We start from the raw sequence: 23,760 nt of genomic DNA, 5'->3' as shown, positions 1-23,760 counted from the left end.
GTGACTTTCCCAGAGTGGTCGAGGGCCTTGACGGATGAGGGGGTGGCAGCCTGGCAGTCTCAGAGACAGCCCAAGAAGCCAGACCGGCTCTACCTGGCTCCCTGGGGGTGTGTGTGGGGTGGGGCAGCCTTGCTGTGTGAGTGTGGGGGGCATCCTGTTTGCTTTGGTGGCTTGGCAGCTCCTGGGCCACTGGGGAAATCTCTCCCAGCTGCTGATGGGGGCTGTCTAGACCTGTCTGGGAGGAGGAACCCATCGGCAGTCTGAAACACGACCACATTCCGCCCAGCAGGCCTCCCAGGACCCTAGGACCTAGGGCTGGGCTTAGGATAGTAGGTGGGGCTAGATGGAGCCATGGTGTGGGTCCTGTGGCCCACCCTCGGGAACCATGTTGTGGTTTTCGTCGTGGGGAACCCGGCAGGGGTAGGGTGGGGTAAGAGTATTTCGAAGGAAGATCTTTTAGTTTTTCTCCTGGCTGGGGCCTGAGTTGTCCCATCCTCCTCTGAGATCTCTCAGGATAGAGAAGAGGGTAAGGAATATGGAAGGGGACAAGCTCTTCATGGTTCCACAGATTTCCTTTAATAAGGCATCCTTCCCATACATTGCTCTGCTTCCTCCTGAGCTTTTAGCTGACCTCTATTCCACCCACCTGGTCCTGGAAGTTGTACTGTATGATGAAGGAAGACAGGAAAGGTCTGGAAGAGAAGTCTAAGCTTCCTAGGGGACCCAGGGATGGGAACCGATTCAGAAAACTGGCCGGGGGCGGGGGGGGGGGTGCTCATCCCAGGATGTGTCCCTGGATGTTGGGGTTGCTTAGAGGGGTGTTGGGGGTGCTGGAGTTAAGCGAAGAGCAGGAGGCCAGCCCACTTCTTGAGTGAGCTGGGCCTGTTTGGATGCTGCATTCCTTGCTAAGCTCCGGTTTCCTGCCTGGGTTGGCAACTGGAGTCTTGAGGTAGTTTCTGTGTTGTGTGGTGGGGGCATGGTGGGTTTAAACCCAGATCTCAAGTCAGGATGGGTAACCAGTCTTCCTGACCCATCCCCAGTTCCCAGCTCCAGGCTTTTCACATGTGTGGGGTGGCATGTGGAGAAGGGAATCCACCTTAGGTGTGTGTGGGGCTGCCTAACTCCCCACTTCATTTTTCCCATCAAGCTGGGGTGGCAGCTGCCTGGGAGGGCTGAGTGGAGGTGACGTCGCCAGCTCCTCTTGTCCGTATTAGGTCATGGGAAAGCGTAGCTGGAGGGCCTGCCTGAATCACAGGTGACAGGCCTGAGACCAGAGACAGACACACACACTCGATCATGACACCCAGCACAGGGCTTGGTGAAATGAGGCAGAGCCCCGGCGGTGGGAGGGGAGGGGGCCCGTAGCCGCCACCTGGGAGCTGGCGGGTGGCCAGTGGTGATGAAAACCCAGGGGAATGGAAACAGCAGAGAAGCTGTTGTAATCGCTACGCCCACTGGCTGCCCTATAAAGGAAGCGGGCGAGCCCCAGCGCAGCACGCACCTTGGCGCCTCTCTTCCTCCCAAGCCCTCCAGCTCCACATCCGCTGCCCGCTGCCACCATGACCACCACCATCCGCCAGTTCACTTCCTCCAGCTCCATCAAGGGCTCCTCCGGCCTCGGGGGCGGTTCATCCCGCACCTCCTGCCGACTGTCTGGCAGCCTGGGTGCCGGCTCCTGCAGGCTGGGGTCAGCTAGTGGCCTGGCCAGTGCCCTCGGGAGCAATAGCTACTCCAGCTGCTACAGCTTTGGTACTGGCAGCGGCTATGGAGGCAGCTTCGGGGGTGTTGATGGGCTTCTGGCCGGAGGCGAGAAGGCCACCATGCAGAACCTCAACGACCGCCTGGCCTCCTACCTGGACAAGGTGCGTGCCCTGGAGGAGGCCAACACGGAGCTGGAGGTGAAGATCCGAGACTGGTACCAGAAGCAGGCCCCAGGGCCGGCCCGTGACTACAGCTCCTACTACCACACCATCGAGGATCTGAAGAACAAGGTAGGGATGCGGGCAGGAGGGTCCTAAACCACCCACCTCCTGCCCTCATCAAGGCCTGGGGTCCATGGGGGCTGCCACAGGGCAGCCAGGCTCTGGTTTGGCTTCTAGGAGCTTGTGTGACCCACAACCTCCCTTTGTGGGGGCAACTGGCTGGGCTGGGAACAAGCTGGCATCACGGGGCCCCTTTGGAGTGTCTCTTTCCTCCCTGGGCAGTCCTGAGGCCTCGTGTCAATGATGTCTAGGCCACGAGGGCACAGGTGGAGGATTGGTTCCACAGAGTGGAGCTGGATTTGTGAGTGTCCCAGGGAGGAGGGTTTTCGATGGTGGGGTCTGAGAGCATGCTCCGTAGCAATCCCAAGAGAGGAAGCAGGAGGGGGGTGGGGCGCGAGACTCTCATGGGAGATGTTTTAGGGGATTTTTCTTTCCTGGCTTCCTTGGCTTTCCTGTGTTCTCTTTGTCCCTCAAGTGGTGGCTCACCAATCTCCAAGGTAGGGCTGAGGACCAGAGCCCAGATTTACCAGGGCTAGTGATTTCCGGTGTAGAATTACCACGGGCTAGGGCTCCTCTAGGCACCTTTTTAGGGAGACTCACAGTGATGCCTTCTGGGGTATAGGAAAATAGGGGGTTCCTCACAGCCTCTCCATGCTTTCTGGGGTTCAGGGGCAGCTTTTGTCCTGAGGCTATCCTGACATTCTCTCGCTCTGTCCCCCTCCCAGCCCGAGGCCTCTTCAGGTCTCAGGCTGAGACTGGCATGTGAGGAGGGTCTGCGTGAGCAGGCAAGCACTAGGGTCAGGTTTCAGCTCATTGGACTCCCATTTGCCCACCTCTGCCAACAAGGGCAACACTGCGTAGGCAGTGTCTGGCAGGAAGAAGGGTTTTCTCTGAAGGCAGTGAATCTGGGCCTCCAGTCAGGAAGCCTGGCTCAGAACATGGGCCTGGGTTGAGCTCCCCTAAACTCAATGACCCAATGGTTCGCCATCTTTCCAGATCCTTGTGGCCACTGTGGATAATGCCAGCATCCTGCTTCAGATTGACAATGCCCGTCTGGCAGCTGATGACTTCCGCACCAAGTGAGTCCCAATTTGAGGGTTAGAAGCTGAGGGGGGGAATCTGGGGTGCCTTTCCTCATCTTGACTTCCCAGAAGACAGAAGTGAGAGGTCCTGGGAGCTGGGAGCTGACCTTTTAGTTGGATGAGCAAAGACAGCAACTTCTGAAGAGGGTTGGGAGAGGAGCAGTCAGGAAGCCCATGGGCATGGGGGTCTGGCCTTGTGGTGGTCCCTCAGGGTTGCAACTGACTTCCATTTCACTCTCTGATTCTCCCTCATATGTCCTTCCAGCTCTGGGCACAGGGGAGGCAGGGATAACGCAAGGACCAGTGTGTTAGAGTAGCCTGGCTGGAAGTCTCTGGTTCTCTCTCACTGCAGGTTTGAGACGGAGCAGGCCCTGCGCATGAGCGTGGAGGCTGACATCAATGGCCTGCGCCGTGTGCTGGATGAGCTGACCCTGGCCAGAGCAGACTTGGAGATGCAGATCGAGAATCTCAAGGAGGAGCTGGCCTACCTGAAGAAGAACCACGAGGAGGTGAGGGGGCAGGGTCAGCAGGTCAGAGCAGACGAGGAGTGGGTGGCAGAGCCCTGGGGCTGGGTTGCAGTTGAGGGCGTGGGAGAGAGGTCTTGTTGGGTGTAGTCATCCTGTAGGGTTGCCGTTTCTGTTGAGCCCTGGTTCCTGTGGTCCAGGGCTTCTGTGCATCCCAGCACCTTAGGGACCTCCCAGGCCTCGTAGAGGCCTTCTCTCCTGTCCTTGCCTTGCTCACAATGACAGTAGAGGAGGGAGATGCTCAAATGCTTGTGTTAGTTCCAACTTTTGAACCTGGGCTCCACACAGGCATTTGGAGACTGGAAGGAAAGTTTTGGGGGGCAAAGATCTAGAATCAGAGGTCCCTGGAGAGCTCTTAGTCTAATGGGGGAGGCACAGTCTGATGGTAGGGGTAGAGTCCATGCAGAATGAATACACACACACACACACACACACACACACACACACACACACACACACACACACACATACACACACACATCCATAGGAGGGTCAGAGGGAAGAGGCTGGGCAGATCAAAAGGTCCTGGAGAAGGGGGTCAGATCTAGATGTGGGCTAGGAAGGCTTGGGAATATGGGACCAACACTGGCCCAGCGGACCACACCTTCATCCCCTCCTTTCATAGGAGATGAACTCTCTGAGAGGCCAGGTTGGCGGTGAAATCAATGTGGAGATGGATGCAGCTCCTGGTGTGGATCTGAGCCGCATCCTGTCAGAGATGCGTGATCAGTACGAGAAGATGGCGGAGAAGAACCGGAAGGATGCGGAAGACTGGTTCTTCAGCAAGGTGAGAGCTGTTGCCGTCCAGACAGGCAGCAGGGGCCTGAGCCCCAACAGCAGCATGCCATCTTAGGGATGCCCTACCCTGGTCCGACTCTGCAGACTCTACAGAGTCAGGAGTGCGTTGCATCAACAGAGCTGGTGTAATCTAATCGTCAGTCATCTGGGGGATGAGTGGGAGGTGCCTCGTGGAATCAAGGGAGAAGGGTAAAGACCTTGGGAATTTCCACCTTCACTTAAGAAGCCAGAGATCAGTACCAGGAGCTGGGCTACATGTCCTGGCTGGCTCTTAAATGTCTTGTTCTGTTGCCTCCTACTTGTAGAGATTAACCACAATGTTTCAGTGAGCATGTTTCAGGGGTTGGGAAGTGGGGAGCTTGGGGACAAGACTGATACAGGCCTGGGGTGGGGTCAGGAAGGTAGTCACAGCCACTGAGGGGTGGCTTGTGAATAGATCCAAGTGCCTGTCTGGCCTCTGGGCTGAGCATGTGGGGGGACATGAAGCATCTGATTTGGGGAATGGTCCAGGCTTATACACTGATTCCTGTGTCCTGTCTGTAGACGGAGGAGCTGAACCGCGAGGTGGCCACCAACAGCGAGCTGGTGCAGAGCGGCAAGAGCGAGATCTCTGAGCTCCGACGCACCATGCAGGCCCTGGAGATTGAGCTGCAGTCCCAGCTCAGCATGGTAAGGATGCTGCTGCTATGCGCCGGGATGGGTCCAGCCCCTGGGAGGCAGCTCTGCCAATCTCACTGACCATCTCCTGCTTTCTTGCAGAAAGCATCCCTGGAGGGCAGCCTGGCCGAGACAGAGAACCGCTACTGCGTGCAGCTGTCTCAGATCCAGGGGCTGATCGGCAGCGTGGAGGAGCAGCTGGCTCAGCTGCGCTGTGAGATGGAGCAGCAGAACCAGGAGTACAAGATCCTGCTGGACGTGAAGACCCGGCTGGAGCAGGAGATTGCCACCTACCGTCGCCTGCTGGAGGGAGAGGACGCCCAGTGAGTAGAGGCCGAGGGGTTAGGGCCTTAGGGATGAGGAAGGGACTCTCAGACTTCATCTAATCTCTCCATTTTTTTTTTCAGCCTGTCGTACAAGCCAAAAGAACGTAAGGATCTTGGTGACTGAAGGCTGGGGTAGGGGGATGCATGGGGGCAGGAAAGCCACTAACGCATTGCTGAGCCAGGGTCCCTAAGGAGTTTCAGGGAATGATGGCGAATCCTCAGTAGGTCTAAGAGGAACGAACCTGCTAGGGCTCAGAACTGATGCTCAGAGGAAAGATCAAAGGAGAAAGACTGGTCTGAGGAGGGCATGGAGAGAGGATTGGTTACCCTGGAGACAGTGTAACCAATGTGTGATGAGTAGATGTCATCTGGTGGGGAGAACTTCTTTGTTTCTGATACCCTATAGGTGGGCCAGAGCAGTTTTGTCTCTGGGGACTTGAGCCTGGTGGGAGGTAGAGCTATTGTCCCTGGCCTCCAGATCTCAGTCTCCAGGGGGTGTGAGGAGGGGGGAGGGATATCATCTTCAGTCTGAGGCTTCTAGTGGAACAGAGATGATGAGCACCTGGGTTTTGTCTTGGGCATCTCCATTTGTGGTGGAGGAGATGGGATCATAGTTCAAGCCCTGGCGACTACAAAGGGGTGGATGTAGGACTCATTTTATGCAGCACTCAGCGTACTGAGTACATAGCCACTCTCTTGAAGGACAAAGTGGGTCAGAATCAAATAGCCTGTCTGAGTGACCACGGCTCACCCGGAGATCCCAGCAGAGTGTGGGGTGGAAAGGAGGCAAATGAAGCCAGAAGGGGTGTATGCACAGTGTGTAGTTGAGAAGGGAACAGAGACCCTGCAGTATCTGGGGTAGGCCATTGGCTTCCACGCAGGGGACTGAGGGCTGAAAGTAGCCTCTTCACTTGCCCACGGCCCGAGTGTCTGCTTCTTTTGTAGCCGTGACCACCCGCCAGGTGCGCACCATTGTGGAAGAGGTCCAGGATGGCAAGGTCATCTCATCCCGGGAGCAGGTCCACCAGACCACCCGCTAAGGACTCTCAGCTCCTTCTGGCCAGCTCCTTTGAGGCTAGCCAGAGAGAGGCAGCATCCCTCTCTGCTTGGTAGCCTGTAGCCTTCTCCAGCATCAGTCTCCTGCTTCAGCCTCTTCTTGGCATTCCCTTGCTTGGTGCCATTAAAGCCTGTTGATCTGGTGTGAACTGTGTCCTTTGTTCTGAACACTGAAATGACCATGGTGACACTGGGTGGACTGGTGTGTGTGTGTGTGTGTGTGTGTGTGTGTGTGTGTGTGTGTGTGTGTGTGTGTAGGGTACAGAAGCAATCTGTGGATACCCATCATTATTCTTGCAGATAAAGGTCATTGGTCAGCTTAGACTAGGTAAAGAGAGCTGAGCCTACTTTGCATCTCCTGAAGTCATCTCCCCTTGGTGGGATGGATGGTTCAGACCAAGCCAGCCTTGGAATAGAGTTCGTGCATCATGCGAGGCCCCAGGTAGCCTTCTCTTGTCCCGTATGCAGTCCATGACCTCGGGCAGTCACATAGTCCCTCCCTTCTGAGCAGTCTCGTGTCTCACCCACAAATGGACCGGAAGATATCAGGTGCGGGAGCCCGATTCCCCAGGGATGACTCATCCAATCCCCGGCTCCTTCCCTGAGAGAGGAGGTGGGCCAGGATGGGGAGAGGCACACCTACCCATGTGAGTAGAGTAGGTGGGTTAAGGGTTCAGGTTCCTGCAGGAGTCTCATGAACCCACAAGAGGAGCTTTCATGGCCTTATTTTGGTGATGTGTGGGAGGCCTCTGCTTCTTGGAAAAGGCAGGTTCCTAGCAGGCACAGGAGGAAGAATGAACTCTTTGTTTTTTTTTTTTTTTTGGTTTTTTCGAGACAGGGTTTCTCTGTGTAGCTTTGCGCCTTTCCTGGAGCTCACTTGGTAGCCCAGGCTGGCCTCGAACTCACAAAGATCCGCCTGGCTCTGCCTCCCGAGTGCTGGGATTAAAGGCGTGCGCCACCACGCCCGGCAAATCTTTTTTTTTTTTGGTTTTTCGAGACTGGATTTCTCTGTGTAGCTTTGCGCCTTTCCTGGAACTCACTTGGTAGCCCAGGCTGGCCTCGAACTCACAGAGATCCGCCTGCCTCTGCCTCCCAAGTGCTGGGATTAAAGGCGTGCGCCACCACCGCCCGGCGAACTCTTTGTTTTAATGTCTCCTCATGGGTTGAGCAGTCAGCTAAGGATAGGGGTGAGCTGGGGCCCCATGGAGGGCCATGGCAGGGAGCATTGACCCTCTCCCTGGTGGTCGGTAGGCTTGATCCCACTCCTGGAGTGAAGGTGATGGAGGAAGGCGGAATCCTGGGGAAACAGAGGTGGGGCAGTTCCTGCCACACCTGTACCTAGGGCCCCCTGAGTGCCAGACCAGATTCATTCTGGTGGCAGCTGTGAGCAGCAGAGTCAGGGACATCCTTGGTACCTAGTCATCTTCTTTTGAGTAAAGCCTGGAAGCCACTGAACAAGGCAGCTGCTTTCCTGATTTTCTTCAAGGACTCGGGAGGGGGGAGCAGAACACATTAAAATAGGGTTCCTTGCCTAAATTCACTACAGGGATTTGGGAGGGGGGAATCTGGGACCAGCACCCAGAGATACCTTCTCTCTCCCGGTGCCAGGCGGAGAGAGTAGAAGCTAAGGACAAAGGCACTGGAGGGGTCAGAGTCCCTGATGTGGTGGGAGCTTGGGGTCAGAGGAGGCTGGCATGGACAGCTGTGGACAGTGGCAAGAGCCCCAGCTGCTGGAGGGTGAGGACTTTGGAGGTCACAGACCCTTCCTAGACCTTGGAGGGCACAGCATGACACAGAGATCAGAAAGTGGTGCTGAGGCAGGCGTGGGAGCCCGAGTTTCCTCTTCGGGCTGCAGCAGCATCCAGGAGACTCAAAGCTGCCCAGGCTCTGTGCCATCAAGCTGGCGCTTCTCAGCTGCCTGGCAGTAGGTATAGCTTGGATGGGGGCAGTAGAGAAGCACATTCCCCCAGCCCCTGATGCACATCCAGCCCTAACCAGAAGAACCAGCCTGGGCCAGGATGGTTTACTCTGGAGAGTGAGCTCATTTACCTGAGTCACCGTCCCAGGAAGCAGGGAGAATGTGGGGAGAGGTGCCCCATTGTGTGGATAGAGACACTGAGGCTCTGACAAGCCGTGACTCAGCTGGTCTCCCGAAGCCTGACATATCAGGAAAGGACAAGGTGAGGGCGGGAGTGGACCCTACTCTGTTCTGGGAAGAGGGCATGGCTCCACCTCCTACCTTCCCTCAGCTATGAAGCAGGAAGGGCTTTTCCCCTTCTGGGGATTCGCTCTTACTGGTATGAGGAGGAGTCAGTGTGGGGAGGACAGGAGACAGTCCTGGACCGTGGTCCTCCCCTGAGTGAGCAGGTGGTGTGTTCCATGGGGGACTCCCATGGAACAGCTGTGCCTACATCATGAGGTCAGACGGCCACACTGAGTGGCTCACTAGGGGGCTGTGTAAAGGACTTTCATGGCTTTGTCCCTGGGCATCTCAGACAAGTCCAGGCTGCTGGGGGTGAGTGCTGGAGCCTGGACCGGGGACTGAGTGGCGAGACGCTGTGGAGGGTTCACTGTTTATCCAGACCCAGTCTGCCCACATCTCCAAATCCCATCATTCTGGTGGAAGCTACAGGCATGTGACTGCCCCAGCTCTCCCTTCCTGTGATAGACACAGTCCCATGTCATCGGTAGGCAGCCCCCCCCCCCCCCCCCCCCCCCGTACTCTTCTTCCACCACGCCAACTCCTGCTAGGTTTCTGCAGAGAGATGGATGTGGTGAGCAGTACTGGTCACACAACAGCCTGTGCCTGGTTCTGCACTCAGTCAAGGGGAAGAAGGGACAGTGTCTGGTCTGCAGGGACTCAAGAGACTTCAAAGGAGCTTTTCCCTGAACGCTGCTGAACGGGGCACAGGGGCGGGCATGACAAGACACTCGACCCTCATGCAGTGTGGGTCTCATGAGGAGTTGAGAGAACCAAGAACCAAGGTGGTTCTGCCCCTCGCCCACATCCCATCTAGACAGAGCCTTAGGCTCCCTCAAGGACTCCTTGTTCGTGACTGGTGTGAGAGCCTTTGGCAGCAGCAGACGTCATCCATGCAGGAGGGAGAGGGAGTAGGAAGGGCCTGACCCATGTAGATTCCTTCGGACCCAGGACTGGTCACAGAAGCAGGAATGGACATTGGTTCATCCCTGAGGACCTTGCTCTGTCTCCTTCCATGATTGTGTAACACCAAGATCCAAACACACAGCACTAGAGCTGTCCTTACCAAGTTTTCCCACCAGCCTGTACATTTGGAGGGCCTCTCTTCTGGTTCATCGAGTCAGTGCCTGGCACACAGTGGGTGCTTTGTAGACCTTATTGAATAACTGCAGCGGTGCTTAGTAGTCTACCAGGTGCTTGCTTTATTTCATCTCTGCTCTAACATGCCTGGGAGACAGCAGTGTTATCCTCACATCCCAGAGCAGGAAACTGAGGCTCCCGGAGATTGAGCAGCTTGCCCTGACTCCAGGCTGCTCTGTTGTGGCTCACCATGTGTCCACCAGGGGCTGGGGGCTCTGCAACTGCCCCTCTGTCATATCAGGCTCCCCAGACCCCCTCACCTCCCAGCTCCCAGAGCTGTCTCCTCTTTCTCCAGCCTGGGAATCCCTTGGGGAGCTTGTAAAAGAGCCCCAAGACCAGGCTTGTCCTGGGCAATGTTGAAGCAGGGGTTGGCGCAGGCAAGGAGTCTGTGTAGAGAGTCTGATGATCTGTTGGGTTTGGGAACCGCTTGTGAGTTGAGGTGTGGCATTGGCCAGTGATATTTCCTGGCTAATTCAAGTGTGATATGACTTCATACCTGAGAAGGGGTGGGGGAAAAGGCAGAACTGGAGGAGGAGTTCATTGCCTGGAGGGGTGCCAGCTTTACTGGACTCGGCGACTATTACCTGTAGCTTAATGGTCCAGGTACTGGCAACTTTGGGATTAATATGCATCACTAGCACAGAGGAAGTATCCCTCACTCCTCTGCTATCTCTGACCGCCTGAGGCCCAGTCACAACCTTGCCCTGCCAAGACCCTTCAGAGGGTCAGGAGCAACAGGACAACCTCTTCCTTTATAGTTGGATCCCAGGGAGTCTCACTTCTCCAAATATCTCCTGTGGTCAGTATGGCCTGAGAGTCAAGCATCACAGGACTTTATACCACAAGAGTGCTGTGTGTGTGTGTGTGTGTGTGTGTGTGTGTGTGTGTGTGTGTGTGTGTGAGAGAGAGAGAGAGAGAGAGAGACAGACAGACAGACAGACAGACAGACAGATAGAGACACACAGAGAGAGAGGATAGAGAGAAAGAGAGAGAGAGAGTTGGTATGAACCTTAGCTTGGGTTCAAGTCTCTGTTTCCTTTCATGCTGTTAAACCTTGGGCAAACATTTCACCTTCTGTAGTTGGGGTTTGGTGGCCTTTGCTGATCATGATGCCCATTTCCCATCTTAAGGGAGATGGGTCTGTGGTTGGACCTGAATTCCAGGCCCATCCAGACATCAACAGACTGGTTCCCCCAAGATGTTGAGATCCTTTTGCCAAAATTTGGGCTTGGGTGAGCAGTCTGGGGTTCCCTCTTCCAGGTCTGTCCCTCCAAACATGAACTTCAGCTTTGTTCTCATTGGGTAGGAAGTTCACTCCGGGAGGGTCTGACTAAGCAGGCTTCCCAAAGAGAGAAGAGAAGGAACATGGGTGGGCCAGCCCCAGGCCTTAAAAGAGGGTGTAAAGGTAATGGTGGCTGTTGAATCCAGATGGGCCAGCTCAGGCCCCCCCCCAAAACAGATGTAATGGGTGACAGTGGGCCCTGCCAGTCAGATTATATTAAGGCAACTCCAAGAGTTAGCTTCCAGGAGATCACATGATGTAGTCTGCTCCTCTTCACCCCAGTCAACTTTAGGGGTGCTTAAACCCTTTAAGTGTATTCTTATATATTATACGTAGATTGAATTCTAGAAAAGTGGGCTTCTAAGAAAAGCACACCCCCTTTCTAGAAATGTGCACCCTGGGAGAGAGAGGCACACGGCAAGTGACAGGGTGGAGGAGAAAATATAAGCCCCATGCCTGCCAGTGTGGAGGCCGCTGCCGCTCGGCTCAGCCTCCTCTTGTCTGAAGAGCGTGTTCTTTCTTCCTTGCTTGCTCTAATTAAAATCGTTACTGCTTGATCTACTGATGCATCCCATTTGAATTCTTCCCATCCTGAAGCCCAAGACTGGAGACTACTACAGACCAGAGACGATGGGAGACCTCCACTGAGTATTTTAGCCTCTGGTTGGGTGGCCAACAGTCTACAATGAGTTGTAGTGAAAACCCAAATTCCCTGCCCTCGCTGAACTCAGCCTCAGGCAAGACTCTTCGGGCTCCTGTCACTCCGAGAGAAGGATGACAGGGCAAGAGCAGAGTCCAGTGCCATGGGCATTGCCCGTGGTATCCGGAAGACTGTCTTTGGGTCCAGACTCCATCCTTCCTTTCAGGCTAAGGCTATGCCCACCATGGCCAGAACTCCTACTAAGCGTTGTGGGGAGGCAGGTGAGAATTGGACTTACTTGCCCCCTGCCTGAACGGCTCATGGGAGCCTGTCTGACTTGGTGGCTATAGCCGAGTGGCAATGGTTGACTCCCACCTCTTTCTTCTTCTTCCCTAGTCCTCCTCACCTACAAGGTTCATTCAAGGATCGAGAAAAAGATGTGAACCGAGAGGTGCTGAGAGAGAGAGAGAGAGAGAGAGAGAGAGAGAGAGAGAGAGAGAGAGACCCTCGATGGTGGAGAGTCTGCAGGGGCTGACGCTCTGGGAGCCCCCTGAGTTTCCCTGTGTTCTCACACCTTCATCTGCAGATTAGTGGTGGGAATGACAGCCACCTCTGGCCTGCCTCTGGGAACTGTGTAACAAGTGTGACAGTACCCCTGAGCAGTACAAGGAACGAGACAACCCTGTGCACACTGGATGAACAAAGCCACCAAGCCCAGCCTGGAACTGTGGCCACCAGAAAGCTGCTGGGTAGCTCCTGGGCAAGATGGTTTCCACATGGGGACTCTGAGGTCCATGGTAGGGTGCAGTGGAGGAGGCAGAGGCAGGGGCAGACAAACAGAATTGGGAGCAGGATGGAATTCCCCCCTACTGCAGTCCACTACAGACCACAGGAGAGGCCCTGAGCAGGTGAGGGCAGGAGGTGGCATGGAAGAGCTGTGAGCTGGGAGTGAATGCTCTCTAGGTGCAGTGTCTTACGTTAGGGGCCAGGATCTGGAGGTGGATTCCAAAGGCAGCTAGGCTGCAAAGAAGGTTGAAGAGGCTGGCCACCGGGGTAGGGTCCTCCAGGCATGCTTCTTCGTGACGGTCGTGTTCTGCAGGTTCAGAGGGGTGACAAGATCCTCCTGTACTGGGCAGTGAGTGAGAGGCAGGGTGAATGTGTGGCTGTATAGGGTATGGTTGCCATGGTGTACGCCACTGTGGACATCTTGGTGTCTCACAGGCAGCCTCCAGATCCAAATTAGGTGCCACGGGAGAGGAATCCTTTGATTTTTAGAACTAGAAAGGACTGCAGCTACCCAGGCCAGACTTGTCCTTGTGGAGGGAAAGCTGGCACAGAGAGGGGAGGTGAAGGACTTCAGGGTCCACAGCGAGCAACCCGGCTCTCCCAGCATGGCACGTGGAATCCCACGACAGCATCCCAAGACAGTCTGGGAGTGTATCAATGGGGCTCCTGACACCTGAGGTTCTCACTGTAGGGCAGGGAAGCTTGAGAGGTTGACTCACTGCCTGAGGACGCAGCTGCCTCAAAACAGCCTGCATGGAGGCCTCACTGTTGCCGTCCCCTCAGGCTCCAGGAACAGAAGCCCGATTCCTGGCCACACAGCCTGAGTCAGTACTAGCTCTGATTTGTGTGTTTTTCTCTCGGCCCCACACCCCCAGAACTGGGTGGGAACTCTGAGCCAGCACACGGAGGGGAGAGTCCACCCTGGGCTGAATAATCCAGAGTGAGGAGTTGGACGGGACCGAGTGACGAAATCCAGAGGGGAACCTGGAGTCAGCAGTCGGAGGGCCCCGCCTTCTCCGGGTGCATATAAAGGAAGCTGGTGTCTGAGGCACCCACAGCATCCACATCTCCCTGAGCTGTTCTCTCTGCCTTCTGCTGCTGACTTGCTCACGTTCTCACCTTCCTCAACAACATGACCACCTGCAGCCGCCAGTTCACCTCCTCCAGCTCCATGAAGGGCTCCTGTGGCCTTGGTGGTGGCTCTAGCCGCTTTTCCACTGTCCTGACTGGAGGATCCTGCCGGGCTCCCAGCACCTATGGGGGCCTGTCAGTCAGCTCCTCTCGCTTCTCCTCTGGGGGAGCCTGTGGGATTGGGGGTGGCTATGGTGGGGGCTTCAGCAGCAGCAGCTTTGGGGGCGGCCTGGGTAGTGGCTTTGGTGGTGGCTTTGGTGGCGGTCTTGGTGGCGGCTTCGGTGGTGGTGATGGGCTCCTGGTGGGCAGTGAGAAAGTAACCATGCAGAACCTCAATGACCGGCTGGCCAGCTACCTGGACAAGGTGCGAGCCCTGGAGGAGGCCAACACTGACCTGGAGGTGAAGATCCGCGACTGGTACCAGAGGCAGCGGCCCACTGAGATCAAAGACTACAGCCCTTACTTCAAGACCATCGAGGACCTGAAGAGCAAGGTGGGTCAACTGGGGATGACGTGTTGAGCGGCCAGAACTACAGTGGACTTTAGGAAAAACCACTTCCACAGAGTCTGATACACAGGCAAGAAGACTAAAGACTTTTGGGGGCCAATGGTCAGAGTTACCTAGAGAAGTGGCAGAGGGTCTCTTTCGAACATCCCTGCCTCAGCTGGAACTAAGACCTTGCTTGACTCTTAATGCTTTCGAGGCTACTTCGTGCTGAATGTTCAGCTCCTTAACTCTGGGCCCAGGATAGGGGTGGTGGTAGCTGGAACTGCACCCTGCATATTGGGTAGAGATGTAACCAGTTGTCTGTGGAGGCTGTAGGAGCTGACCTGCCAGCCAGGTGATCACTGGATTTGGGGGACTCCTTTGCCCGCCTCTGTCCTTCTCCCTTGAGCAGAGGGGTCCCTGGCTGGCTGATCAGACCTTCTATCTTTTTGTTCCCATTTTAGATCATCGCAGCCACTCTGGAGAATGCACAGCCCATTTTGCAAATTGACAATGCCAGGCTGGCAGCTGATGACTTCAGGACCAAGTGAGCAGCCATCATGCTAGGCAGAGGGCAAAGGGCAGAGGGCAGAGGGCAGAGGGCAAGGACAAAAAAGTAGGGCTGTCCATCTGCAGCTCTGATCTCTGTCCTCTCAGGTATGAGCATGAGCTGGCCCTGCGCCAGACCGTGGAGGCCGACATCAACGGCCTGCGCCGTGTGCTGGATGAGCTGACCCTGGCCAGGACCGACCTGGAGATGCAGATTGAGAGCCTGAAGGAGGAGCTGGCTTACCTGAAGAAGAACCATGAGGAGGTGAGGCTGCTGCTAGGTTTGGGGATGAAAGGCTGGTTTGGTGAGGTTCCCAGGAGAGGTAACCACCCTCGTGTGATCTTTCCCAGGAGATGCTTGCCTTGAGGGGTCAGACTGGTGGGGACGTCAATGTGGAGATGGACGCAGCCCCTGGTGTGGACCTGAGCCGCATCCTGAATGAGATGAGAGACCAGTATGAGCAGATGGCGGAGAAGAACCGCAGAGATGCGGAGGCCTGGTTCCTGAGCAAGGTGGGACTTACCTCACGTGTGCTCACTCCCCCAGGCTGCCTGGTCAGGGAGGCTTTAGAGAGTCTCACACCTCCTCCTCTCTCCTGTCTCAGACTGAAGAGCTGAACAAAGAAGTGGCCTCTAACAGTGAGCTGATACAGAGCGGCCGCAGTGAGGTGTCCGAGCTCCGCAGAGTGTTCCAGAGCTTGGAGATCGAACTGCAGTCCCAGCTCAGCATGGTATGAAGGACCCCGCCCCAGTGCGGTCCCCAGTCACCATCCCTCCAGAGGATCACCATCCCGTTCCACTTTTCTTTTCATGGGGGATGAGACTGGAAGCATCGTGGTACCCATTACAGGGATGGAGACATTGAAGCCAGAATGTTGGGGAAACACTTCTCCAATTTGTCTCTTCCGATTACCCCCAGCTGGGGTCAAGATCCATGCGTCTATCCAAAATTGTGCCCAGACAGAAGTGCAGAGACAGAGCGACCATCACCACCAACCTTTCTCCCTTTCCTTCCCTCACAGAAAGCATCCTTGGAGAACAGCCTAGAAGAGACCAAGGGCAGGTACTGCATGCAGCTGGCCCAGATCCAGGGCTTGATCAGCAGCGTGGAGGAGCAGCTGGCTCAGCTGCGCTGTGAGATGGAGCAGCAGAGCCAGGAGTACAACATCTTGTTGGACGTGAAGACCCGGCTGGAGCAGGAGATCGCCACCTACCGCCGTCTGCTGGATGGCGAGGATGTCCAGTGAGTTGGCCCGTAGACCCTGTTCATAGCACCTCTGCCCCCTGCTACTCCCAGCACATCTAACACTCCCATTTCTTCCCCACCCCACCCCAGCAGCTCCTCCTCACAGTACTCATCTAGCCAGTCCTATTCTTCCCGAGAAGGTAAGGCACTTGGGGTCCACAGCCTGACTCTGTGGTGTGAGGGCCAAACCCCTCCTCCCAGAGCCCTGGGCATCCCTTCCCCTGCCTGGCAGCTTACTTAGCTCCCAGAGCCCACCACACATTCCCCCTTCTCTTTTGCAGCCTTCTCCTCATCCTCTCGCCAGCCTCGGTCCATTCTGAAGGAGCAAGGCTCATCCAGCTTCAGCCAGAGCCAAAGCCAGAGTTCCAGGAACTAATCTGCTCCACTCAGAGCCTCCTGGCCTGTACCAGCCTCACATCCTGGAGGCCTGAGCCGGGACCCTGTTTCCTTAGCGCGGCCCCCAGCTGTCTCCCCTCCCCTCTGCTGGTGGTGGGCTAATAAAGCTGACTTTCTGGTTGATGCAAAACTTGTGTGTGATCTCCATGTTTAAACTGATGGGAGAGGAGTTGAAGGGGCCTCCCAGGCACTCCTCTGGGGTTCCCACACTTAAAGAGATGCGGAGAACTAACTGTGTTTCAGAAGATCTTCCAGAAGGTCTCCATGTCATCAGGGGGTGGATGGTGGGGGAGTGGGCCACCCAAGGTGGGAGGATATTCATGAGTGTTGACAGCCGCTGTGTGAGGCCTTCTACAGAGAGCCTACAACTCTCCTCCTTTAGGGCCCCTGCAAGGCAGGTGTAGTTAGGGACATTTTGGGTTTAAAAACTGGGATTCCCTGGGATTCAGGGAAGTTTGCATATTTGCATTAAAGATACAGGATGTGGCATTTGAAGTTCCACTCTAGGTCTTTTTGTCTGGCCACAGTTCATGCCTTTCCGTTAACACCACTCCACCTGTTCAGGTATTTCTCCCCAAAGACTCCTAACTTTGTTGATCTCTGAACTTCAGAGTTGGGCTTGGGAACAGATCTTCTACACACAAGCAAGCATTATGTATGTGCTTGTGAGTGCACATGTGTGTGAGTGTACACACAAACACACACACAGAGTGATTTTGGTATCGAAGGGAAGGCAGAGCCTTGGGATGGGGTCATGGTCATGATCAAAATCTCTCTTCTCCTAGCCTGTCCTTTCTCCTCACCTTAACTGTTCCTTCATTTGAATGCTGTTGAATCCCTGGGAAACACCTACTTCCCATCTTCACTCATCTCCGGCGCTAACACCATTTCTACAGCCTTTCCCCTCTCTCCCAGGAACTGGGTGTAGGTCTCTTTCTATCTGTCTCTCCCATTCCAGTTTCTACCAGACATCTCTTCTCTCAGGAGTTTGGTCAAAGTCAGGAAAACAGAGATCAGCACCCCCTTACTCAAGAGCGGGTGACGGTTCCTCCTCGCACTCACTCGGCCCTTCCCTATGCTGCTCTTATGAGTCAACTCTTCCTAATTGCACGGTCCACACCTCTCAGGAACTGTTCCTTTCCCCTGGCTGTCTGACAGAGTTTAAGAGGAAAAGAGTTATGTATGTATAATAGCATAATGTGCGTGTGTGTACACGCATGTGTGTGTGTGTGTACGAGTGTGTGTGTTCCACTTGTGCAAAGAAGAACCATTCCCCAGCTGGCTCCTATCTCCTTTCCTACCTCCCATTGTTATGGGAATTCTGTCACTGGCTCACTGGCCAATTGAGAGGAGCATTTTGGTCCATGGTGGGGGTTTCATGGGGGATGGAGGTGACCAAGAGAAAAGGCAGAGTGGAGAGGAAATGAGCGACGGTGGGGTTGGTCGTGGCTTGTGATTCGGCTCAGGTTCCCCTTTTGTTCTTTTATTATCTGTGTGTGGGATTTTGCATTTTAATAAACCATGAAGAAATTTCTAACATCCCACTTTCAACCTCAGCTCTTTCTTTTTGGTATTGTCTCCTTTATTTTTAAATGCCAATCTTCTATTTCCATTTCTTGATTACTTAGCTTCACTTTTTAATCAAATGCTTCCTCCTCTATCTGAAGGATGATAATGTAGTTCTTATAAGATATTGACTTCTCCATTTTCTGAACAGATACATAATTTTGGTTAAATACGTACATGATTGTGACTATATACTATTCATAGTCAAAACATTTTCTTTTTTTGGAGCTGAGGATTGAACCCAGGTCCTTGCGCTTCGCGCTCTACCACTGAGCTAAATCCCCAACCCTCATAGTCAAAATATGTTTTATAGTGCAGTAAATTTCCTTGGAATAAACATTTTTTAACCCAATTTGTTTAAGTTTTCTATGTATATGCCATTCACTTATTCCCTGGTTTACTGTTGAATATACATATCCTCTTAATGTGTTAACATCCTGGGATTTCTATCAATTTCATATTGAAGATATCTTCTGGGGTCTTCTGTCTTCCTGTTCCAGTCTACTATGTGAGCATGCTCTCTCTCCCTCAACTATTTTAGGGAATCACATATTCCAGCTGTTTTTCAAGAAGGGATTCATATGGGTTAGCTTTTTTGTTGTTGTTATTGTTGTTGAACTTCTCATGTGTGGAAAGATCTTTTGTTTACTCTCACTTGTGACAGTTTGGTTGGGTATAGGAGTCTAGATAGTTTGGTTGGGTATAGGAGTCTAGATCAGGCACTGTTTTTCCTCTGCATCTGAGGGTTTTCAATGTCGTCATTGGCTCTTGGTGTTGCTATTAAAAAGTCTCAAACCACTTTGGTTGTAGATCCTTTGTCCTGTTCTGTTCCTGCTCTCTTTACTGGAAACATCGTAGTGCTTTTTCTCCCTAATGGAATGGACTATCACATGTAATGCCTTGATACAGCTGTGTCTTCTCCCATTGGATTGGGCATGAATTCTTACTTCTAGCATGGGAACTTAAGTTCTAAAGTTCTGGAAAATTCCCATATTTTTATAGCTTCCTTTCCCTACTTCCTCTCTTTCTGGAACCCCTTTCTTTTCATGAGTATCTCATCCTATTTTCAATTTAATTTGTTTTTTTTTTTTTTGTTACTTTTTGAAAAAAATTCTTAGTTTTGTCAACAAAATGTATTACTTAAAGTTAAAAAACCTGCAATGTTTTTGATATTCCATAGCTCTGGATATTTTGTCAGTAGGCTTTTTTTTTTTTGATTTTTCAAGACAGGGCTTCTCTGTATAGCCCTGGAGGTCCTGGAACTTGCTCTGTACACCAGGCCTGCCTCTGCCCTGTGCTGAGATTAAAGGCTTGTGCCACCGCCACCCACTGTTAGTAGCCTTTAGTTCTTGACTTAAGATGTTTTGTCCCTTTGGGCCTGTTAGTTATGGCTTAGACAACCCTAGATTTTTTATTTTCTAGCTTTCTTCTAAGTGCCTCAGTATATATATATTTGTTTTTGTTTCGTCTCCATCCTTCACACAGGAAACTCTTCTCAAATTCCTTTTGGTCCTTGGTAGCCAATCATATTTAAGGGAAAGATTACAAGGAGCTGATTGGAGTGTGTACAGCAGAGGGCTTGTCTTCTAGACCATCTTACTGTGGATTGATCTGACTGGGATACGCTGTTTCACTGAAGTGCCCGGATGTTGAATCTAGAGTCAATTTCCCTTGAGATGGAACTTCTTTGGAAAAGATGTTTATAATTTTCTGTGTAGATTGTAAAAGCTACCTACCAGCTTTCTGGGAGACACTCAGGAGCAGGGGGATGGGAAGGTCCCAGTCTGTTAATCTGTAATGTTTTAACTGATCATTTCAGTGTGTTACTCCGGTTCTTGGCCCCGGTTGTTGCTTTTGGTTCCCACCTACTGGGGAGTGTTTTTTTTTTTTTTTTTTTTTTTTTTTTTTTTTTTTTTTTTTTTAGTTGACTTCCAGATTCTTCTGGTCCAAAGCTAGAGTAGTCGGTAGCTATCAGATGTGAGGAGGGAAAGAGGAACTATGGAGACTTCCCTACTGCTTCTAACCCAGGGCTGGAGAGATGGCTTAGTGGTTAAAAGCATTGGCTGATTTCCCAGAGGACCTGGGTTCAATCACCAACATCCACATGGCAGCTCACAACTGTTGGTAACTCCAGCTCCAGGGGATCTGACACCTTCACACCAATGCACATAAGATAAGTTTAAATTAAAAAAAATAAAAGACCTCTCACCCCTCCTGCTGTTTTCTTGAGATAGGGTCTCACCATGCAACCTAGGCTGGTTTGAACTTGGCATCCTCCTGCCTCAGCCTCCTGGATACTAGGATTGCATGAATGCACCACCGCAGCTGCCTGCCAGCCTCCTGTTTCCAGCTCACTCTTACCTCATTTTCAGAGATGTCTCGGATCTTCGCTGGCAGTGGCCTTCTGGTGTTCTGATGTGTGATCTGCTTTGTTCTTGCTCTCTGCCCGGGTGAACACTTCATTTTCCTTGTCCAGATTCTGACACTTCACTGCTGTAAGTTCCTTTGTCCTTTGGATTTTTCTCTTACTTTTTGTCCTCATGGATTTTATCCAATTACAGTCATCCTAGAGGTGCTTAGAAGGCGAAACTAAACCATGTATTCAGTTTGTCATTTTAATCTGAAATCCCTGCTTTGCGTGGTGAAACCATATTCACCTTTCAAGGTTGCTGAGCCTGACTCATTATTTTACAAAAAATAATTTTTGTTAATTGTTCAGCAAACACATCTCTCTCTTTATGGTCACCAACCCTGTCTTCCAGATTATAGGGTGAACCTTATGAGTCATACTGAACCCTAAACCCCAATACCCCAAAGCAACTACCAGTAACAAGTTTCTTATTTTTACATGCATATGAAAACACTTATGTGTGTTATAATTACAGCTACAGTCTACTGAATCCATTTTGCATTCAACTTTATTTTCCCATGGTGCTGTGTATCTACTTTGAGAGCCTAAGAATGCTAAGCAAGCAGCCTAAGACACAGTGGCATCCCTGGGTCAATTTTATTAATATTATAAATGAAACACGCTTCTGTATTACTAAAAGCTTTTGTCCATTTTTGGTGTTCTTTCCACCAATTGTGGCTGCTGTTGTCACAGGAAGAGCACTGCAGTGAACATCCTTCTACATAACACTTTCATAACTAAATACTTTTGGATCATTCCCTTAGGCTAGTTCTCAGAAATGTAATTACTAAATGAGCAGATAGAAATGTTTCGAGGTTCTTGATTTGTATTGCCAAATTGATTTCAAGAGGCATTGTGCCAATCTGCCTATTTGCCAGCAGGGAACGGGAGTGTCATTTTCAAGACAAGTCCGCGCCAACTTTGAGCATTGTCTTCCGAGCACTTCCTTAATCAAGGGATTCATCTGTCTCTTTCAGAGCTGATGTCATGCAGGGACCCTTACACAGAGACACAGACGTGGGCTGTTGAACAGCTCCTGGCCTGGCACACATGCACAGGAATTGTTCGGAACGAGATGTCAGAACACAGGCTGTGGATCACACCTTACCTGGGCGCGGGAGCTGTTGTTAAGAGTGGCCAGTACCACTGTTCTCAGACAGTTTGCCTCTGATCACTGGACCCTCGGGAAGTTCGTGAGAAGGGCTCCCTCTACACAGACAGGGAAACCGAGGTTCGTATTAGCTAGTTTTGCTTTATTATAATGAACTATGTGATGCCTGGTAACTTCATAAAGGTTATTATTTTGGCTTATGTTTTTAGGGTTCTGTTGGTTCTGAGTCCTGTTGGCTCAACCTCTGGTGATGACCTTCTTGTAGGTAGAATCCCCAAGTGGCACAGGACTTCTCTTGGTAGGACACTCAGGAGTGCCCCTATTTATATCTGTGTATCTTGTCTCTCTTCTTTTCCTTCTACAGCTACCAAAATTCAATAATGACCTTATTTAAGCCTGGTCATTTTGCAAAGATGCTCGCCCACCTACAAATACTGTAGTTGAGTTTAAGTGTCTGCCTTGTAATACCATTGCTGTATAACTGCAGGAGTTGAGCTCCTGCCCGAGTTCCTCGGGGAGAGAGGTGGCATGGACAGTATTCAAATCACAACAAGGCCTAAAATAAGAGAGGGGATGGGGGAACGAAGTATTTTTGGGGCTTGGCAGTTAATAAAACCCCTTGAAGAGCTGGAATGGCATTTCCCCCGTCCATTGCTGCGTTTTGCAGACATAAGACAGTTGTCTTTTAATGGACAGTAAAGGCTGGGGATATAGCCTACTTGGTAGAGTGCTTGCTTAGCATACACAGAACCCTGGGTTCAGTCCCCCAGTAACGCATAAATCAGGGCTCACCCCTGTAATCCCAGCACTGAAGCAGTAGAGGCAAGAGGGTCAGAAATTCAAGGTTATGTTTGGCTATGTGATTTGAGGCCAGCCTGTCTCAAAGAACAAACCACACACAGTGCACAAATGATACCCAGCAATTTTAAGCAGGAATGGAGCCTTGATTCTAGGAACTTCCTTTAGACAGGGAACCTGCTTTTCCACCTGGAAATGCCTGCTGATCCAAGTCCTAAATCAGCCCCAGCTGCTTTTTGAGCTCCTGGGCCTGGATGAGGAGACTGAATACTCACGACGTACGTTGTCACTTGTCTGTTTGAACACACCCTCGGATTCCTTACGCCTGAGTTAGTGTCAACGTTTGTGAAACACTGTTTTAGATAATTGCTAAGACAAAGACTAGCGTAAGAGTTAATGATAGCTCGCAACTCTCCTCTGCTGGCGCAAATTAATGAGTGGTGAGTGTGTGAGGGTTACTTTCTTTGGGTCTTTTGTTTCCAAGAGCTATAAAAAGTTCAGTGTTTCTTCCCAGTGTCTGAGAGAAGCAATTTCTTACGCTAGACCGCCCACTGCTGTGGCTTAAGACCTCTGACGCTCTCTAAAGACAAACAGAGGCCAAGCTTGGTGTTTTGCTAGTCAACAGCCGCCTTAGCCTGTATCTCGCAAGTAAGGATGGCTCCGTGACAATGGGTGGGGTGAAGCCATGGGGCTGTGGTTTAGAAGTCTGTTCTCTCAGGCTTTCACAGAACCTTCTCAGAGGAGTTTCTGGAGGGCACACTCATCACACGGGCACAGGGCAGCCTCCATGAGGAGACACTGGTGTTGTAGAGGACAGGCGCTCTTTGAGTCCTGGGGGGATGGAGTTCTCGACCTGGCCCTTCCTCTAATGTGTTATCTGGGTTGCTATGGAGACAGCTGTAGCAGCTCTGCGTCCCTTCCCCCAGTAGTCGAAGGTTCCTCATGGGGATCTTGTGCAGATGCAGGGATGACAGGCAAAGACAGCAGCAGCGGCTCTGGAGACTTCCCTTCTGCTTCTGCTTCTTGTTAACACACCTGGCCTCAAGGGTCCTTCTTCTTCCTCCAACTATAATATTTTACACATAAAGTGGAATCACCTTTCCTCTCCCGCTTTTCTCTATGACAAAATAGAAAATATAAAAAAGAAAATCACTTATCTGTCGCTTGATGTCCAGAGTTTTAAATTCCCCCAGACTATTTTCCATTATCTATGAATATGTACGGAAGATGATTTTCAAGTTGCTCAGGGGCTTCATTGAATGTCACATTAATAGAAAAAAAAAATCAGTGCAAAAGGACTGAGGAGCCTGGAGCCGTGGCACAGCTGTTATCCCCGCTACCCAGGAGGCTGAGGCAGGAGGATCACTTGAGCCCAAAGTTGTTTGGCTGGTTCATTGGTTTAGTTTGGTGTGTTTGTTTTATTTTTGTTTGGAGGTACTGGGTGTTGAACTGAGAGCCCCATGCACACTAAGCAAGCATTATACCCAGTCTTTGGGTGTTTTTTCTCCCATTGGTGTTTTGCCTTCAGATATGTCTATTTGAGGATGTCAGATCTTGGAGTTATAGACAGTTGTGAGCTGCCATGTGGGTGCT

At 52.1% G+C, this 23,760-nt stretch overlaps 2 protein-coding genes across 4 annotated transcripts; both read left to right on the top strand.

Annotated features, from left to right (window-relative positions):
- The first annotated feature begins 1,485 nt into the window (after positions 1–1,485).
- On the top strand, positions 1,486–6,568 carry LOC121820818 (keratin, type I cytoskeletal 17). 2 transcript variants are annotated; one of them, XM_076543376.1, is made up of 9 exons: positions 1,621–1,839; positions 1,881–1,991; positions 2,979–3,061; positions 3,417–3,573; positions 4,214–4,375; positions 4,930–5,055; positions 5,146–5,366; positions 5,451–5,473; positions 6,315–6,568. In XM_076543376.1, the coding sequence occupies exons 1-9, from the start codon at positions 1,765–1,767 to the stop codon at positions 6,407–6,409; spliced, it is 1,053 nt and encodes a 350-aa protein (XP_076399491.1). In that variant the 5' UTR covers positions 1,621–1,764; the 3' UTR covers positions 6,410–6,568. The 2 variants fall into 2 exon arrangements, with proteins under 2 accessions (XP_006992932.1, XP_076399491.1); XM_006992870.4 differs by having other exon boundaries at positions 1,486–1,991.
- A 6,975-nt stretch (positions 6,569–13,543) lies between these two features.
- LOC102917907 (keratin, type I cytoskeletal 16) lies at positions 13,544–16,402 on the top strand. Of its 2 annotated transcripts, none has more exons than XM_006992869.3 (8): positions 13,544–14,097; positions 14,556–14,638; positions 14,749–14,905; positions 14,992–15,153; positions 15,246–15,371; positions 15,663–15,883; positions 15,980–16,026; positions 16,168–16,402. In XM_006992869.3, the coding sequence occupies exons 1-8, from the start codon at positions 13,606–13,608 to the stop codon at positions 16,260–16,262; spliced, it is 1,383 nt and encodes a 460-aa protein (XP_006992931.2). In that variant the 5' UTR covers positions 13,544–13,605; the 3' UTR covers positions 16,263–16,402. The 2 variants fall into 2 exon arrangements, with proteins under 2 accessions (XP_006992931.2, XP_006992930.2); XM_006992868.4 differs by having other exon boundaries at positions 15,977–16,026.
- Positions 16,403–23,760: the final 7,358 nt, after the last annotated feature.

The sequence above is a fragment of the Peromyscus maniculatus genome, chromosome 8 (genome assembly GCF_049852395.1).
Source record: "Peromyscus maniculatus bairdii isolate BWxNUB_F1_BW_parent chromosome 8, HU_Pman_BW_mat_3.1, whole genome shotgun sequence".
Lineage (NCBI taxonomy): Eukaryota > Metazoa > Chordata > Mammalia > Rodentia > Cricetidae > Peromyscus > Peromyscus maniculatus.
This window is presented reverse-complemented; position numbering and strand designations above follow the sequence as displayed.

What these genes read in the sequence shown, in the direction of transcription:
- LOC121820818 (XM_006992870.4), top strand. Translation starts at nt 1,560, where the DNA reads ATGACCACCACCATCCGCCAGTTCACTTCCTCCAGCTCCATCAAGGGC. An exon ending in TGAAGAAGAACCACGAGGAG is followed by an intron (nt 3,574 to 4,213) that starts GTGAGGGGGCAG and finishes CTCCTTTCATAG; the next exon opens with GAGATGAACTCTCTGAGAGG. An exon ending in TGCAGTCCCAGCTCAGCATG is followed by an intron (nt 5,056 to 5,145) that starts GTAAGGATGCTG and finishes GCTTTCTTGCAG; the next exon opens with AAAGCATCCCTGGAGGGCAG.
- LOC102917907 (XM_006992868.4), top strand. Translation starts at nt 13,606, where the DNA reads ATGACCACCTGCAGCCGCCAGTTCACCTCCTCCAGCTCCATGAAGGGC. An exon ending in TCGAGGACCTGAAGAGCAAG is followed by an intron (nt 14,098 to 14,555) that starts GTGGGTCAACTG and finishes TTCCCATTTTAG; the next exon opens with ATCATCGCAGCCACTCTGGA. An exon ending in GTCCTATTCTTCCCGAGAAG is followed by an intron (nt 16,027 to 16,167) that starts GTAAGGCACTTG and finishes TCTCTTTTGCAG; the next exon opens with CCTTCTCCTCATCCTCTCGC.